At 33.4% G+C, this 20,137-nt stretch overlaps 1 protein-coding gene across 1 annotated transcript; it reads right to left on the reverse strand.

Moving 5' to 3' along the window:
* Positions 1-16,011: 16,011 nt before the first annotated feature.
* Positions 16,012-19,692, reverse strand: LOC132738757 (carnosine synthase 1-like). The gene is made up of 6 exons (XM_060726348.1): positions 19,324-19,692; positions 18,866-19,082; positions 18,147-18,309; positions 17,391-17,674; positions 16,887-16,973; positions 16,012-16,741 (listed from the first exon to the last, which is right to left on the reverse strand). The coding sequence occupies exons 1-6, from the start codon at positions 19,408-19,410 to the stop codon at positions 16,263-16,265; spliced, it is 1,317 nt and encodes a 438-aa protein (XP_060582331.1). The 5' UTR covers positions 19,411-19,692; the 3' UTR covers positions 16,012-16,262.
* Between the last annotated feature and the right edge of the window lie 445 nt (positions 19,693-20,137).

Consider the following 20,137-nt stretch of genomic DNA (forward strand, 5'->3'; position numbering starts at 1 on the left):
TAATTCCATGCAGAACTCTGGTTGCCATGGCAACCGAAAGAAAAAACTTTAAATATCTTCTTTTAAAAAACCATAAGAGCTAGAGCTAAGATATTTGGCATGAAACATCTTCTAGTGAGTGTCTACCAAGTTTGTTCAAATAAAAGCCCTGGGGTCAAAATTGGCCCCGCCCCGGGGGTCATTGATTTTCCCTATATGCATATAGTAAAAACTTAAAAAATCTTCTTTTAAAGAATTCAAAGAGCTATGGCAAAGATATTGAGCATCAAACATGTTCTAATAGGTGTCTACCAAGTTTGTTCAAAGGAAAGCCCTGGGGTCAAAATTGGCCCTGCCCCAGGGGGTCATTGATTTTCCCTATATGCATATAGTAAAAACTTAAAAAAATCTTCTTTTAAAGAACCAAAAGAGTTAGAGCTAAGATATTTGGCATGAAACATGTTCTAATAAGTGTCTACCAAGTTTGTTCAAATAAAAGCCCTGGGGTCAAAATTGACCCCGCCCCGGGGGTCATTGATTTTCCCTATATATGCATATAGTAAAAACTTAAAAAATCTTCTTTTAAAGAACTCAAAGAGCTATGGTTAAGATATTTAGCATCAAACATGTTCTAATAGGTGTCTACCAAGTTTGTTCAAATAAAAGCCCTGGGGTCAAAATTGGCCCCGCCCCGGGGGGTCATTGATTTTCCTTATATGCGTATAGCAAAAACTTAAAAAATTTTTTTGAAAAAACCCAAATAGCTAGAGTTAAGATATTAAGCATGAAACATCTTTTAGTGAGTGTCTACAAAGTTTGTTCAAATAAAAGACCTGGGGTCAAAATTGGCCCCGCCCCGGGGTCATTGATTTTCCTTATATGTGTATAGCAAAAACTTAAAATCTTCTTTGAAAAAACCCAAATAGCTAGAGTTTAGATATTAAGCATGAAACATATTCTAGTAAGTGTCTACAAAGTTTGTTCAAATAAAAACCCTGGGGTCATAACTGGCCCGGCCCCAGGAGTGTCATTGTTTTTAACTATATGTGTATAGTAAAAACTTAAAAAAAATCTTCTTTTAAATAGCCCAATGAGATAGAGCTTAGATGTTTAGCATGAAACATTTTCTTATGGGTGTCTACCAAGTTTGTGCAAATAAAAGCCCTTTGGTTAAATTGGCCCTGCAACGTTTGGGGGGGCCTATATACAGGTGAGCGATCTCAGGGCCATCATGGCCCTCTTGTTTCTTTGCTGTACGCCAATTACCTTATTTGGCCATATCAAGGCGGTCTATAGATTTAACTGGTTTTCCTTGGTAACAAACAAGTACTCAAATGACCGACTTCTTATCCCACATGATTTTGCATCATTAGACCTGAGATCAGTTGTCATGGACAAATTTCCCCTTAACTGAGAATTAAACCAGAGACAACTTCCCCTTGCGAAAAGCAGCCGGAAATTCTGTTCATATTTTTGTAGCATCGACTTTTTGGGTACTTATCATCTTATGGAAACTATTAATTTATCACATACCCATGCCGGCTTTTCGACTGTGTAAAATGGTATTGCACAGTCGTGCATATATTTTGACTTGACGTCATTTGCGTTATACAAACGCGCTAAATGTTAGCGTTACACATTAGGCGAGCTAATAAAAAATAGTTCTTTGGAACTTTACAACAGTCTTTATTTAGGGGATGTGATAAATAGAATATATTACTCATCTTGGGTGAGCTTTTGTGATCGCTTTTTGACCGTCCGTCTGTCGTCCGTAAACTTGAACTTAAAATGCCATCTCATAAAACACTAGACCAATTTCATCCACACTTCACAGGAATGTTCCTTTGGTGGTCACCTTTAAAAATTCTTCAAAGTATTTAATTCCATGCAGAACTCCAGTTGCCATGGCAACCGAAAGAAAAAAAATAAATATTTTCTTAAGAAAAAAATCAAAGAGCTAGAGCTAAGATATTTGGCATGAAACATCTTCTAGTGAGTGTCTACCAAGCTTGTTCAAATAAAAGCCCTGGGGTCAAAATTGGCCCCGTCCCAGGGGGTCATTGATATTACCTATAAAAAGTATATGCTTCTAGTAAAACCTTAAAAATCTTTGAAAAGAACCAAAAGAGCTAGAGCTAAGATATTTAGCACGAAACATCTTTAATGGGTGTCTACCAAGTTTCTTCAAATGAAAGCCCTAGGGTCAAAATTGGCCCCACCCCAGGGGGCATGCATTTTTCCTATATGCTTACAGTAAAAACTTGAAAAATCTTCTTTTAAAGAACCCAAAGAGCTTGAGCTTAGCTATTAAACATCTTCTAGTGGGTGTCTACCAAGTCTGTTCAAATAAAAGCCCTGGGGTCAAAATTGGCCCCGCCCCAGCTAGGGGGTCATTGCTTTTCCATTTATGTATATAGTTAAAACTTAAATAATCTTCTTTAAAATAATCTTAATAGCTTCTTTTAAATAACCATAAGAGCTAAAGCTGAGATATTTAGTATGAAACATCTGCTAATGGGTGTCTATTATTTTTGTTCAAATAAGGGCCCTCGGGTTAAAATTGGCCCCGCCACGGGGATCATTGATTTGTCTTATATGTATAAAGTAAAAACTTAAAAAAATCTTCTGTTAGAAAACCCAAAGAGCTAGAGTTTAGATATTAAACATGAATTATCTTCTAGTGATTGTCTTCCAAGTTTGTTAAAATAAAAGCCCTGGGGACAAAATTGGCTCGCCCAGAGGGGGGGGGGGGTCATTGTTTTTCCCAATATGTGTATAGTAAAAACTTTAAAAAAAAATCTTAGAGCTAGAGCGTACACATTCATCATGAAACATCTTCAAGTGGATGTCGACCAATTTTGTTCAAATAAAAGCCCCTGGGTTAAAATTGGCCCCGCCACGGAGGCCTTTATACTGGTGAGCGTTTTCAGGGCCATCATGGCCCTCTTATTTTATTAAGCTTTGAACTAACACTCATTCAAGATCCTCTCAATAAGATGTATTCGATTATAGTCATTTGATATACTATTTAGCTCGGTATCGTCTATTTTATCTTTAAAAATAATTTAACTTTTTTATTTAGTTTTTGGCATTTAATGGTAAAATAATATACTAGGACGAAAAAGAAACGCCGGGTAACCTATAATGATTGTTTTAAGGGATAAATTGTATTGGATTATTATACCGGTATTCATTTTTGTATGAAATGTCATCTGTAAGGAACCAGCTGTTGAAGTTTCAATCGATTTCCGATGCTGATTATGTGAAAAAATACCACCTTTTAACGATGACCCTTCTTGTTTTGCGAAACACGACCGGACATATCAGTATCTTGTGTGTCCTCCATGCGCAGCTGTGGCAGCCCTGATCCGTCTATGCATGGAATTCACCAGGGTGTTAATCATGGCCATGGGGATGTTATTCCCTTCTTCATGCAAGGCATGTGTCAGCTGGACATGATTAGTGGGGGCATTTGGACGTCTCCTTACCCTCCTATCCAGTTCGTACCACAAATGTTCAATTGGGGACAAATCTGGACTGAATGCTGGCCAATCGAGTGGGTGTATGTTACTGTTGGCAAGAAATTGCTGGCAAACTGGCGACATGGGGCATTATATAAATCTGACCGATTTTCATTATTTTAGGCCAAGTGTACCGGCGTTTCTTTTTCGTCCTAGTATAGATCGTTTTATTTGTTTGGGTCGTCAGACCAAACAAATAATGGTACCGAAATTTCAGAGTCTAATGTTGTTAATTGCAAATGCCGAAAGTAGTCCACTTTTTTGAAGCGGTTACTTCCCTTTCTATGTACACTAATGCCGAAAAATTCAGGGGAGATCACTGCGTAAAGATGGTCTAAGACAGGCACATTAATTTTCAAGCAAAATAATTCCGGAATGGTCGAAGATTTCTAATATTGTTTTATTGTATTTTCTGATCGAAAATAAGTAAATACAAAGCGGACATTCAATCTCTGACACAGAAGTTTACGACAAACCTAACAACAAGTAGTTCTCAAAACAGCTTAAAACTATCGATTTAAAAGAAAGAAATATTTTTATTTTGTTACAAGTATCCAACAAATTACAACGCATTCAAAGTTTAAAAATAGCGGTGGCTTATAGAATTGTCAATAAATGCATAATCACAAATTACGCGGATGAATATGATTTTATCAATGAAAATACTATTTTTAGCGATGTCGATTACCGAATACTACACAAACCGAGTAGTGGAATATATAGATTCTACATGTCGGACTGTTTGGGTGAGAAGATTTTCGCTAAATTATTTACTACAATTTTAAACAACAGGTTTATCATGAACTACCGAAATGCAATGGAAGTTCTAAATTAAGAATGACTTGATGTTATTCAGATATTGTTTGTATAACTTCTCCGTGGGGCAGGGGTAACGCGCTCGCTTAGTGAGTGAGAGGTCTGGCCCCGTGTTCACAAAGAAAAGATCAGGATCAAGTGATCCTGATTTTTTTTTATATAACTAATATTGATCGTATTTTGCTAGAATTGAATGGTACATAAAGTTAATGTAATATTTTGCTGATTTGCAAAGAAACAATCCTGTTTTGGAATAAAATAGACAAATAACGAAACAAATACAAAAATAATGGGATCAAAATGAGGATCAATTTTAGGATCAAGATCAATATTTGGATTAACTGTAAAATGCCCATATCTTTCAAAAATTACAATAAATTTATTCTTTAATTTCAAAAACATGCTATTTCAAGTCCCGTATTATCAAGTTAATATTAGATATCTAATCTATTAGAATTTACAATGGATAATATTTGAGTTTTTAGATTTGATCTTGATCCTGATCCTAAAATCTTTGTGTACACGTACGGGGCCTGGAGTTCAAATCCCAGTAAAGGAAACTTTTTTAAATTCTTTTTTAAGTGTCAAAAAACGTGTCTTTGTTACGGAAGTAGCCATGATATGCAAGGATAAAGTGTAGCTGTCATAAAAAATGAACATAAATGATATTTTGATGCAACTCTAAGTTATGCAGAATTCCGTATGTATCAAACTCTGGTGCCTTGCAAAATGAGTTATAATACATAAAAATAAACTTATACAGGAAAATACATACAGATATACAGTACGATTTTAGATTGCAAAGATCAGAAAATACCACAGAACTTGCAGCCCTTTGATTCTTTATAAATATACATATGCTTATAGTAAGCTCCAGGATTATTTACATCTGTGTTAAACAACAGTTAAAGTCATTACAAGCCCTAATTTAGTATAATGTGGTTTTCTTAAGGCCGTTTACATATAAATTCACCGTGGCTGAAAGGTTTTCGCGCTCGCTTAGGAAGCGAGAGGTCTTGAGTTCAAATGTAAAGGCAACTCATTTTTTTTCAAATTGTTTAAGTCAAATAAACATTGGATTGAATATCAGTGTTGCAATTAGTCTTATAGCCAATTTACTACAATTAAACCGCTGGAAAGCATTGGTGGCACTATACATATAATCCCACAACCTGTACCTTTCTTACATTCTGAGACCCAAACAAATTCAGCGCCTTCTGTGCTTTGATTCATATATTACATTATTATCATTAATATTATTTTGTAAAAGGATCACTTTTTATTGTACAACACGATGAATTGATAAAGGATATATTTAAGTCTTTTTTTATATAAATTATTTCATTAATAATATTGAGTGGTAAGAAAATAAATATTTCATGATTGGCGGTATGATAGTTTGCAAAAGTATTTACCTGTAAATCAATACAGTTAACATATATGCTGACGTTAGAAATATCCTAACTTATAGCCATAGCGTAATCTATTGAATAGGAACTTGCTGAACTACTCAATACTTACTGAACTATACACACGGTGATATCGACTTTTGCAGCTTACTCCGATAATGATAATTTTCAGGGGTTTCCTCAAAGTAATAATACTGTATATAATTTAAAGTTAAAGGGAAAGTAAATGAAAATAAACATCTAGTTTTCAAATTTATAAATTTGAATCTATTTCTTTCCGTCTGCAAACAATCATTACAGTGTTACTTAACAATTTTCTTGAATGTCTCCACACCGAGCTTATAGCAGTTGGAAAATTGCATGTTCGCAATCACCCTGTATGATTTTACATATACCTATTATATTTTCGTGAAACCCAACAGTGTGCGTTTGTGACCAGCGCAGGCTCATCAGGACCCATGTTCTTTATAAAAATGTTGCACTAGCTTTTAGCAAGCAGTATGGATCCTGATGAGACTTTGCGGATGCGCAGGAAGCTGGTCCAAAACGCCCATTGTTGGTTTTCACGTAGAGTGGCTCATTTATTTTTTAATGAATACTAATAACGTTATTTATCTTGGTTTTGCAACCAGAATAGCTGAATCAAAGTTTCAAAATACAATTCAGAAAAAAAAAATCCATGACTTGATCAAAACGTGATTAATCTCTCTATACTCATACACGCTCTAAAACCGGCAACCATGGATCAACATGCCGGAGAGAACAACAATGGCAGGGGCAGGGGTAGAAAAAGGCCACTAGCAGCATTGATAAGAGAAAATCAGCTGGCATACAACAAGTTCATCACAAAGAAAGTTCCCAAATTTTTAAGAGAACTCTGAGTCAGCTCCGATGATAAATGAAAAAGAAAATACATAAATGCACCATCGGACAATTAAATGTCATATAAATATTAACGTGTCTTTGTCTTTATCAACAGACAAATTGTAACTTCCGATACACCCATGTACAGTATAGAAGAGAAAGTTCGATGTTCTGAATTGTGACTCTTTTTCAGTGAGAAATTCTCCGCAACATTTGTTCGTTATCAGATGTCTGAGTGAGCTGCAAAAGTTTGATAGGGCGTTTAGTACAACAATTGCACGACCGAATAATGTTAACGTCATCGTGTTCGACTTTTAGTAATTCAATAACTTTTTAACCTTTCACTTTAAGAATTTTCACGGGTTCACTCAAGCATGAGATTTTCTTAAATATGTTACAAAAAGACTATCTCATCACATTATGGGTAACCAAGTTATTATTATTATCCATATTTGGGACTTAGTTTTTTCTTTATTCTTCTATGAATTGTTTAAGTAATAGAAGATTAATTATTATGCGTGATATCTAGATGCATAATAATTTATATGCCATGAGACAGTGATAAATAGATAAGGCCGTTTCCACTATGTTTTAAATATGATATTTGTTTTATTTTAGAAATAAAGTTGGTAAAAACTCGTGTACATTGGAATGCAACGGGCACCCGCAAAATTTCTATCCAGTCCGCGCGACAAACTTGTCGAAATAGGTCAATACAAAACTTGCAGAAATTTCAAGAAAATCGGATTGACCTCCTTATTTTTAAAGAAGAAATTTTAGACCAATGAGAACAAAGGAGGCAATCTTCTCTAAACCAATCAAAATTAACTTCATAAAGCGGGTGTTCGGTAGAACTCACAAAATCTACAAAATTTAAAACAAAGTCTGCTAATTACAAACATGTAATTAATCATATGCACCCCAATGTATTCGGTTTACAACATTTAAATAGAACCAACATAAATAACAGTCAGCCCACATTGCATTGATCAGAAAACGTTCCTTACATGCCTTCTTCGCATGTGTATGCGAACACTATTATAATTATAGGTAATTATTAATTTTTTTTTTAGTTATATTAAATAGACCTGTTATAAAAGACGGTAACTTATATAAACGTCTTGGCCAATTTCAAATTAAGTGCATTTTAATTATTAACTTTTAGAATTCTTAAACTTAGTATGGGATTGCCCCATCTTCCTCCCATGGCAGAGGTTGTACGTGGAGACTACCCTGTCATGGGGGATATGGTATGCACATAAACACATGTACGGATATAACAACAAGTAAATAAACATCAGCTCCCCCTTTTTAGCTCACCTGAGCATATGCTCAGGGTGAGCTATTAGGATCACTCTTCGTCCGTCGTACGTCGTCCGTTGTCCGTTCACACTTCAAACGACATCTCCTCTGAAACCATAAGGCAGATCATAATGAAACTTCACAGGGATGTTCCTTGTGTGAAGCCTTAACAAAGTTGTTCAAAGAATTCCATTCCATGCAGAACTCTGGTTGCCATGGCAACCAAAAGAAAAAAACTTTAAACATCTTCTTCTAGAAAACCCAAAGAGCTAGAGCTTAGATATTTGGTATGAAACATCTTCTAGTGAGTGTCTACCAAGATTGTTCAAATAAAAGCCCTGGGGTCAAAATTGGCCCAGCCCCAGGGGGTCATTGATTTTCCCTATATGCATATAGTAAAAACTTAAAAAAATCTTCTTTTAAAGAACCAAAAGAGCTAGACCTAAGATATTAAGCATGAAACATCTTCTAATGAGTGTCTACCAAGATTGTTCAAATAAAAGCCCTGGGGTCAAAATTGGCCCCACCCCAGGGGGTCATTGATTTTCCTTATATGCACATAGTAAAAACTTAAAAAAATCTTCTTCTAAAAAACCCAAAGAGCTAGAGCTTAGATATTTGGCATTAAACATGTTCTAATGGATGTCTACCAAGTTTGTTCAAATAAAAGCCCTGGGGTCAAAATTGGCCCCGCCCCAGGGGGTCATTGATTTTCCCTATATGCATATAGTAAAAACTTAAAAAAATCTTCTTTTAAAGAACCCAAAGAGCTAGACCTAAGATATTAAGCATGAAACATCTTCTAATAAGTGTCTACCAAGATTGTTCAAATAAAAGCCCTGGGGTCAAAATTGGCCCCGCCCCAGGGGGTCATTGATTTTTCCTATATGCATATTGTAAAAACTTAAAAAAATCTTCTTTTAAAGAACCCAAAGAGCTAGACCTAAGATATTAAGCATGAAACATCTTCTAATAAGTGTCTACCAAGATTGTTCAAATAAAAGCCCTGGGGTCAAAATTGGCCCCGCCCCAGGGGGTCATTGATTTTCCCTATATGCATATAGTAAAAACTTTAAAAAATCTTCTTCTAAAAAACCCAAAGAGCTAGAGCTTAGATATTTGGCGTAAAACATGTTCTAATGAGTGTCTACCACGTTTGTTCAAATAAAAGCCCTGGGGTCAAAATTGGCCCCGCCCCAGGGGGTCATTGATTTTCCCTATATGCATATAGTAAAAACTTAAAAAAATCTTCTCTTAAAGAACCCAAAGAGCTAGAGCTAAGATATTAAGCATGAAACATCTTCTTATCAGTGTCTACCAAGTTTGTTCAAATAAAAGCCCTGGGGTCAAAATTGGCCCCGCCCCAGGGGGTCATTGATTGTCCCTATATGCATATAGTAAAAACTTTAAAAAAATTCTTTTAAAGAACCCAAAGAGCTAGAGCTAAGATATTTAGCATGAAACATGTTCTAATGGGTGTCTACCAAATTTGTTCAAATAAAAGCCCTGGGGTCAAAATTGGCCCTGTCCCAAGGGTCATTGATTTTCCCTATATACATAGAGTAAAAAGTTAAAAATCTTCTATTAAAGAACCCAAAGAGCTAGAGCTAAGATATTTAGCATGAAACATGTTCTAATGGATGTTTACCAAGTTTGTTCAAATAAAAGCCCTGGGGTCAAAATTGGCCCTGCCAGGGAGAGGGGGGGGGGCAAAAGTCATTGTTATTCATTATTTGTGTATAGTAAAAAATTAACATCATGAAATATCTTCTAATGGGTATCTTCCAAGTTTGTTCAAATAAAAGCCCTTTGGTTTAAACTGGCCCGGCCCTGGGGGCCTATGTTCAGGTGAGCGGCCCCAGGGCCATCATGGCCCTCTTGTTAAAAGGTTATAAATGAAGTATATGCTCGCCCATATGGTCTCTTTCCGGTGGCGAGGGTAAACACACCCAAACACACACACATTTTTACGCTAACATTCTGTTTCAATACAATCGTGGCATATAAATTTCAACTCGTATTATGCCTATGATCAGAGTTGATAAGAGAATTGCAGAAAAGGTGGTTTAAAAATACCCGTATTTTACTCGTTGTTTTAAAAAGGAGGTTAATTGTAGCCTTAAATTCTAATTACTCAAAATTTACGCCTTTTAACATAATGGTCATATATTATCAATTATTAAGTAAAAATACATAATTGAAAATATATATTGAATTTATAATTTTCATTATAGTCAAACTACCAAACAATTCTATTTTTATGAAACGTTTTTATTCCAATTTACTAAGCTGATCAGAGTAACATAACACAACAACACAGCATATGGATCTCAATTTTGAGCATCGGTTAAAATATATGAAAATTTCCTCTTATCACGAAGTGCATTAGACTAAGTGTAATACCATATGTGAAACAGGAATTAAGCCAATTACAGTTTTTTTTCCTCAACTCTTTTTAACATTTATATATAATTCAAAGGTTATTTGAACAAAACCGAATTGTGATTTCTTCCCTCCTGACTTTCCTCTATATTTACCACTTTGTGTTGCAAATATTTATGAAGACCGCCAATTTCAGTTTTGAACTACATATTTGGTTCATCCAACGTGAACATGTACTTTCTGCCTAACGAGTGTCTATTGCTAGTATTGCGTTTCCTCTTAAACAAGACCATGAAGACGTTGGTTGTTTTTTGTTTGGTATTTGTATATATATTTTGTTTGGTTGTAATTTACATCCCTTTAACATTGAAAAGTCATACGTCGATTTACAAGCATTACTGCTTGAGGAAGACTTTATGTGACCGACCGTGCATTAATTCAGAATGAGCTCCGTAAGGTAGTTGGGTAGCTTCCCAACATTGATGAATAAAAGGTCCAAGACGGGTTTAGAGCCAACAGTGATGCGTTGCGGAATCAACTACTTTAATAACTAGACAGTTAAAATAAGCGAGCAATGCAAGGTTCAAAAGATAAAACATTGCAAAAGTATGCGTCTGAATATTGCGGCTTAAAAAATGGTAATATGAATTTGTACACCTTGTTGTAAGATACCCTTCAACAATAATATCGTTTATGACACGACTTGCGTTTTATTGCTTATTTATTTTCTTAGTTCATTTATACAGTATCTATTTAAGTTTAATTTTGTTGGAACCAACCAGTAATAAGCGACAGGTTGAAAGTTACTCGGAAACAACGGGTTGCCTCTTAAACGAGTTTGAACCAACGCGGCCAATAATCCGACGGAATTTTAATTCAATATTTGTAAAGAATTAAAACGCTACATATACTTTTAAATAAAAACCAGCCTTTAACGTATAAAAAGAAATAAAAACAAACAGAAAACATAACATTATACGTATCAAGTGACACTGTATAATTAATTATACATGTACATGTATTATGTACTATATTTCTTTTTAATAAAAATCTCAATGGTATCTTGATCGATAATGACGATATTATAATTATCTATATTTTTGTGATCTGGGTGATTTATAACTAAATGATATATGCATTGTAAACCAGTCCGTGTTTGGTTTAATTTAATGGATTTGTTTTATTGAAATGCTTAATTCATTCATGTATATATTTCTTTACAGCTTTATAACTTTGCAGGCCAACGCCGTGATATGTTAAACATTAATTGATGTAAAATATGATATTAAATAAATGACGGTCGGTATCGTTTAATCTTTACTTGAAAATGAGGTTTTCCTGTTCACTTTTCTAGTGTCGTAAATAAAAACCCGAACCAACCAACCAACCAACCAACAAACAAAATTTATTTCTAAACATTCAATTTTATCCATTAAGAATTTGTACGCTTACTTTTTGCTTTAAATAGTACAGGGTTATTGCATTTAAACTCGTATTATGTTTATGGTCACAGTTGATGAAATATTGAAATACAGAATTAATAAGCGAACCAGAATAACATAACAAAGCACGGGTCAGAGAGAACAGGAATGGTAGAGCTAACCCCATATGAATCTCAAAATTGAGCATCGGTAAAATATAAAGGTGAATTTCTGCTGATCAAGATGTGCAATATTATACCATATTAAGAAAGAAAAGATAGGTCAATCAAGTGTATGTTTTCAATAGTTTTGTTAAATTAAATGTTTTCTTTGAAGAAAATTGAAATGTGATGTTTCCCTAGGACTTTCCTCGGATTTTTATGCAATCTCCGTCAGTATATTCTTTCCGTTCGTGGCTCTAGTGTGTTCAAAACATTCAATCTCAATTTTGAAATACATATGTGGTTCAAGCCCCGTGAACAGCTTTAATTGAGATTGCTTGTACAGTGTCTTTCCTTTCAAACAAGACGTAACGTTTCATGACACTCATCTACTTTCTACATATATAGCTAAACTCTGGTGAAATATTTCGTAGCAGTACATTGTCGCACATCAGCAGTACACATCTCTTTTTAAGTCATTGTTCTAACAAAAAATCTAATAATGAAATGCAAAGTATGAAGTGTAAATATCTAGGGATGTACGGCACGATTGAGAATATTGCAGATTCCGTTTGAGATAACGTGTCTTTAATATGTATAATATACAATTCACGTTTCTAGCACGAGTTCAATCTGGCGCTAATCACTGACCCTACCACGTGACACTTTCTCTGCCATAAGTCTTTAACCTTAACAAGAAACTTTAAAAGTATCCGTTTTTTTGTTGTTTTCTTTTCTTCCTTTTTTTAAATTTGAATATTGCCTTTTTAACTTAAATTATACAGTTGATTTGTTTGTTACATGGAACTGAACAAGATAGTATATACAATATCATACTCGAATTTACGTACAAATTGTTAACCATCCTTGCGGAGAGTTGGCATCAGATCTGATAATTTATTTACTGTATGGTACTACCACAAATCTATCAGTGGAAAAACATATCCGTATAAAGATGCATTATTTGACAGGCACAATTTATCTTATTTTCCGATTTCTTGTAGAGTTTCCTCGCATTGTAATGATACATTAACCGATTTTAAGGACTGTTATGTTACGATAGCATTCGCAAATTATATGACATGCCTGACTATCATCTGCATATAATATCGAATAAGAACATGAATAAAACGCCTCATTTCTCATAACAATATTAATCCTTGGTAGAAAATTGATATGCTTATTTTCATTCATGCTCTATCATTTATGCCTCATTAAGTTTTTAAAGGAGAAAAATTGTAGCAGGTGTTGTCTTCCATTCGAATCTTTGTTTGAAATGCTTTGCACAGATTATTAAATGTAACATGTACATATATACCCAATGGTATATATATATATATCATTGTGTGCTTATGATATCGGTTAAAAAAAGACAAACATATTTTGAAGATCATTCTTAACTTTGTTAATATGTATGACAAAGTACAGTGAAATTTCCTGTTCATTGCTTTTGTGAACAACACGACAACTGTAAATATGATAAAAAGAAAAGACAGAAAGAAATCTATAAACTATTGTATGAAATCTATTCTAAATGAATAATAATCTGTATGAAACCATTTCTGTTGGGTTTTTTTTTATCACACACTCAAATACTATTTTCATACACTCGTTGTTTACCTTGAATAATCGAATATGGGTGAAGACAAAAATTACTATAATTGTAGTTTCATATTGTATAAGACAGGTAGTTTCAAATTGAATGTCAGCACAGGGATGAAAACAAACGGCCAAGAAAACATATTACATTCGGCTAAGTAACAGCGTATTACGCGACATTGATGCATTCGTAAACTGATGAATTGCATAAAATGTTTTTTTATAAATTCCTTATATCTCTTATCTAATTTGTCTTAGAAACAATTTTAGTATTTTACAACTATGCTTCATAATCTCTGATCTAATTATTCCGTCAAATGCTTTCTCGTCTAGTAAACACATCCTTAAACTGTGGGTCTAAATGTACCAATCGCTATTAGGTGACATCTGCATATGTCTTTAAATCTTAAAAAATAGTTGAAACACATATTAACGTTTAAGTGTTGAGTCCACCTTAAACCGGTTATAAGATGCTTGAGTTATAGCCTGCATGCAGCTCCAGAGATGCAGCTCCAATAAACATGCTTGATGAAACCAACCTTACAACATTAATGATAAGCCGTGCTAGGTTTATATCGATTACTATTCTAGCTTATCGTTTAAGATATCGAAATGAATGACAATTAAATTGAATATCTTATTTAAGACATTTGAAGAATAAATGAATAATTGAATATTGAGTATGAAAATTAATACTCTGTGTAAATCCATGGACCTTTTGCAAAATTTTCTGTAACATAGGTGAATTCACTCGATCATGTGCAAGATCATGGAGGACAGAAATATCTGCCAGTGACACAAAATGGAGAACCGACACCTGTTAAATTATCAGAATGTGTAACTACAGTGTGCTCAATTTGACTCTAAAGACAAAGCTTCTGTGACTTTAAAGACGAAGCTTCTTGATCTCAACGTTCAGGAGAGAAAAGAATCGAGATTTATTGAGACGGGTGCTATTAACATGACATTTTCTAAATACGGCTTCATCCATAATGATTTTATTTGCTCCGCACTCAAAGGCGCGGAGCTATTTTGTCCATGGACCCGATTTTGATTTATCAATCCCTTCGATTTACAGCTAAAAGTACATTTGAAACCAAATATTCCGATTTCTTTTATGTAAATTAATATATTGTTCCACTGCGGTGATTCGCAGCATGTCATATTAATGAATGAGAACAGGAACGAATTTAACGCCTCAATCGCTGTGAAGGCAGTTAAAAAGACAAAACAAAAAATAAACTTAAATTCTGTAATGTATTTCTTACATTTGTATCTTCTACAGGAAATTACTTATTATTTTGTATTGCGCGGTGGGATATGTATGTATTTATTGCTGCGCAAGACTGGTTACATTACTTTGAAAGCTATACATAAATTACCTTAACATTGTGAAAATCCGAAAATCCATTTATAAAAGTAGTTTTAGTTTTGAGTCTGAAACTGTTTTAAAAAACATATTTAAAAAAAAACTAGTCGTGCAAAATGTACTGCAAAAAATTTATACTGATCAGAGACATATATTACAGATCAAACACACCTAGATGTGAACTTACGTAAGGAAAACTAATGCGTTGTCTCCCTTTTCTGAGTCTATTCGATTTGTCTCCCTTTATTATATAATGGTATACCATTTGACGTTCATTTTGAAAAATGAAGTCGATGAAAGTTTTTGTTTTAGAAGTTGTTGATATTTGTAGAATATAAGTAGCATTGTAGATGAAAAAGAAACTGCACATACTATGATACATTATTATCATCTTTTATTACTGATTACAGAAGTGACACAAACAGAACAATGTTGCACTACTGACATGTCACATTATACATGTTATAAGTCTTGTATTGGGATTACTTTCATTTCCAGGTATGCATTGGTGAATTTCAAAGCATTTTTTATTTAATATCCTGCCCTTCTGCAATGGACAGTGCATTACGATAAGTATAATTATGCAAATTTATGTTATTTACAAATCATCCGGAATAATATACAATAGTACTTAATCTCAATAGAAAATGACCTGAACGTAGGAATGATTTGGTTAGGTATCTGTAATGAGCGCATTTATGGGGGGAGAGCTTCTCAATTGCTGCATTTGTACTTGTAACCATTAGATTTTTACTGGAGGGGGGGGGGGGGGGTTAAGGTGATAATTCTCTGAAATTTGAGTATTTAACGATTCCTTAGCAAAGGCTTCTTCTTTTCCACTTCTTTGCATTTCTATGTGGTTTGTAACCGAAAATAATTTGACTGGAAAAAAAACATCATAAAATCGTTACATGGGTTTATTTGTCATGACACAACAGTCATTTTAATCGATATTTAAAATGAAAAAAAAAGACTAAATACAATAAATCGTGAATTATAAGCTAATTAATGTAATGTGCTTGTTATTGCTTATGGTCAGATGATAGGAATCGATGCAAAAATCTAGTACAATTTCTAAAGGTATTTGCACTTTCCAGTACGTGAAACGGTGCAGATTTTCCGTGTAACGGTGCTTCAATCCAGAATGGAAGAACGAAAGACAACAGGAACGTGTCATAGTTTTATCTATGTATTTAGACAAATATGTTAATAAATATATAAAGAACAAAATACAAAGATCAGCTGGAAATACATGAAAACGATAATAAAAAATATACTAAAAAATAAACTGAAAATTGCATCTAGATTTAAATTAACGTTATTATATTTAAACAGTATCAAAATAAATATGTGATTACATTTACTATCGTTCTATCAATTTATTGAAAAATACAAGAATATATAATTATACCGTGTGTAGTTTAAAAATTCCTTATAGTTTAAAAATTCCTTATAAAAATGTCAACTTGATAATCGTTTTTGTCTATGTCGAGAGCTTTACACACATTCATCAAACTCTTCTTTACCTCAACCGAGTTTGACCCGGAAACAGAAACATTTCCAAACGGTTTGTCATAGGTGGACAAATGCTTAAAACTATCTAAGAACTGAAGAAAAAAGACCTGGCCACTATCAATCATTTCACTCAGCTTATTTTTGTATTGATCATCTGTCAGAAGTTTTCCATGTAAAGATGGTATCACCATTACGCCCATCTGTATTGTGTCTGTTGAAATGTTTGGTATTTCAGGTTTTATTCCACAAGAGATCATCATTGTATATAACATGATATCAATTCCGTACAACTTCATTATCCAATCCCGGAAGATATATCCGCACATTCTTGGATTGATTTCAACAAGTTTCGGTCCGTTGGCTGTCATTATAAACTCAACATTGAATGTTCCATCCGTTAGACCTTTCGAAATATAATTGTACATGTAAGTATCACCTGTATATGTCGATCAAAGAATTGCAGAGAATGAAATTTACATAAAATTCTATCAAATGTCTGAAACAAATCTTATGTCTACAAAGAATAGCTTAAAAAATATTTATATTACCTATCCCTAAGCAGCATTTAAAGGCTGCATCTATCAGCTGATTGCGGTTAAACTCCGGTAGAAATGAAGGCATCCGTTTGGCAGTACCTAAAATGTATTTGTTAAAGTAATATATTCAGAAATATTTCAACATTCTCCTACAAAAAGCCTTTAGGCGATTATTGGCGCATACTGCTAACTTAAATTTAGATCGTGTACAATCATATTCAAGGCAAGTCTATGTTTTTGCCGTGTAGATAAATTGTATATTTCGAATTGTTTGCGTAATATACAGATTGTGCTTTATAAATTATAGTGTTTTATTACTTTGAATCTTTGCTTGAAAGCATTATGTTACTATAAAATTTAATTTAATTGAGCATTACAACAGTATTTTTTGGAAACGCAAGCATGTATTATACCGTCTTAGTTCTAATTCCTCTCACCTTTGTTTTGTCTATAATTGCTTTCGGTGTGACATGTAGAATCTAAAGTTAAACGCTTCTTTAAATACAATAACGATACCTATATAATATGGTTGACGTACTATTCCACTGTCAGTTATAAAAGCCCATACAAGAGTTTTGCCATGTAAAATGACATCGACATTATGCTCAGTACCATTGTAAAACTCAAATGTTGTCATTGAATTGCCTCGACTAAGTCCGATCCTGGGAAAGTCTGAATCTGTGCACAAGGAGCTTGTTATTTGTTGGAATTTGTTTTTCAATTCCACTTTGCTTGTAACCATGCACGCTCCTATACCTCCCGAACAGTTATCTAGTTTGAGTATCGCCGGAAATTTAAAACTGATAATGAAAAAATAAACATGATTTAATTGGACAAATTGTTTCGTTGAACTGATTGTGTAACTGATTGTATTATAAAATAAAAAACGATTACACTTTAAAAGTTATAACGTAGACCAAGCGACAGTAAAAAATCTATGTGATACGCATGCTTTTCAATTAATTATTTCTTACTTTGATGCATTATTTGGATTCAAAAGTTTTCTTTATGTATTGTGTACATTTACTTTACTATATACTTGATAAAAATCGTATTTTATGCAATTGTTTTATCTTCTATATATTAATGCTCTTATGTTAATATGACAGTGATTCTTATGTATCTAAACAAAACAAAAAAATATTTTTTTCTCCAGTGTTAAATAAGTAAGTAAGTATAATGGTTTGACTATTGTTCATACCTTACTCAACAACAAACAAATAAAAATTCCGAAGAATAAATAAGACAAATAAACGAAATACCAACACAAACCTTTCCGGTAACGCATCACAGTCCAGATCTCTACTTAGATGAACTGCATGTGAACAAAATACATCAGTATTTGACACATCGTCAATTTCTATATTACTCATTTTCAACACATTCTGCGTTTGATATTTCGAGTTAGCTATTATGGCTGATTTGTAGCTCAGACCTAAATTATTATTGATGTAAAATAATTATAAATCAGTAAACATGTCATATGCGAATAAAGACAAACGGGTGCTTAAAATACTAAAAGACCCATTATGCCTCAGATATTCTTTTATGTTTGGTGTCCGCTTGTAATTGTTATAATTGATGTTATGCATCTTAAATGCTTTTATACCATTATCTCAATGTTACAAAACTCTTATTTGTCTTTTTTACAGAAGAAAATGTTAATTCGTTTCTGAGGCAAAATGTGCCTTTAATTGAATGTCACTGCTCTCATAAAATAAAATGGTAGCTAAATCATATATTTACACACCACTATATATCGACATTTCTAAAACTAAATTTAATTAAAGAGTTACATTCTAAACTCTGGTTCTTTGTATTGTTTTTTTGAAATCTGATAGGTACAATCGGCATATACAAAACGGCACAATGCTTGTGTAGTTATCTTGAATATATTATTTTTTGTGGAAATTCAAACAGACATGGTACCAGGGCGTTATGTCGATTTATGCAAAAACGTCACTTTATAAATTGTAATTATATTATGCTACCTGTCAATTCTAATTGTTCACAAATTAACGCTGCCAATGGTGAAGAATCGTTACAGAATGACACACAACCATCAGCCTTTATTTCCCGTCTGCGTAATAAACTTATGATTTCACTGGCATGCACGTGGTCCATCGTATGGTCAGAGAAATCATACTCAAAAAAACAATGAACAAAATCTCGTGCAATATGATTTGGGTCATATTCCACAAGTATGACCTGAAAAATTAGACACATATAATTAAATAGTTTCAACTGTAATCGTATCAAAATCTATAGACAAGGGACTTGCTTGAATTTACCGCGGCTGATTTAATCTTTATTCAATAAAAATCTTATTTCAAAGTTTTTAACCTCAATATTTATTAAACAAACACTAACATAAACGCGCGTATTTTAATACGTCACCCAAGTCGGGCTTCCAAGAACATCTGAAACGGCAAGATTTTTTAACCTGTACCTTTATTCCATATCCCTCAGCATCCGGCCACATGTTTCTCATTCTATAAGTTCCTCCACCAATCACAATAATGCGTTTTCCTTCCATAATATAATGTTGTTACTTCGGTGATAATCGGCTTAATCTGCTCTAAAATTGTCTTTTAAATTCCACGAAAATGCACATTCTAATACATTTAACACGAGACACGATTATATATTATCCATATATGTTGTTTTGTTACTTTTAAACTCTATTTTTTGTATTTAATTGAGTATTAATATAATTCCGTTTTGTTAAAGAGTGGATGCTGTGGAAAATGTAAGAGACTACAATGACAAACATTTGCTTTATCAAATATTTTATCCGTCGCCGTCATGTTTTCTTGAATTTCTTTTGAAAATGAACCAACGAAAGTGAGCAATAAATGTTTACGAGTCATTAGACAGGTTGAAAACTTAACATCTAACACGCATGGGCAATTTATTGATCTCATTTCATACTATATCATCTTACATTTGAATAACGTGTTGCTGTCATTTCATGCATGAATTATTTTAGTAAGATCAAACACATCTTTGTTGCATTTTATTACTTTGAGTGTACAATGCACGTATTACAAGGCAATCGCCAATTTAACGATACTTCAGTCTATCATTAGTTACTGTAAGGCAAATGACAACTTAAAAAAGAAATAATTTCACAGCAAATAAACCCAATTTTTTGACGTGCGCCGGTATTACATTACTAAGATAACTGTTTGACGTTTCTTTTTCACGACACGCCGGTTACACGGCTTTTTTGTTTTCTTATTAGAGACGATTTCCCATTCAAA

This window comes from Ruditapes philippinarum, unplaced genomic scaffold (assembly GCF_026571515.1).
Source record: "Ruditapes philippinarum isolate M1 unplaced genomic scaffold, ASM2657151v2 ctg1064_1_1_1_1, whole genome shotgun sequence".
Taxonomy (NCBI): domain Eukaryota; kingdom Metazoa; phylum Mollusca; class Bivalvia; order Venerida; family Veneridae; genus Ruditapes; species Ruditapes philippinarum.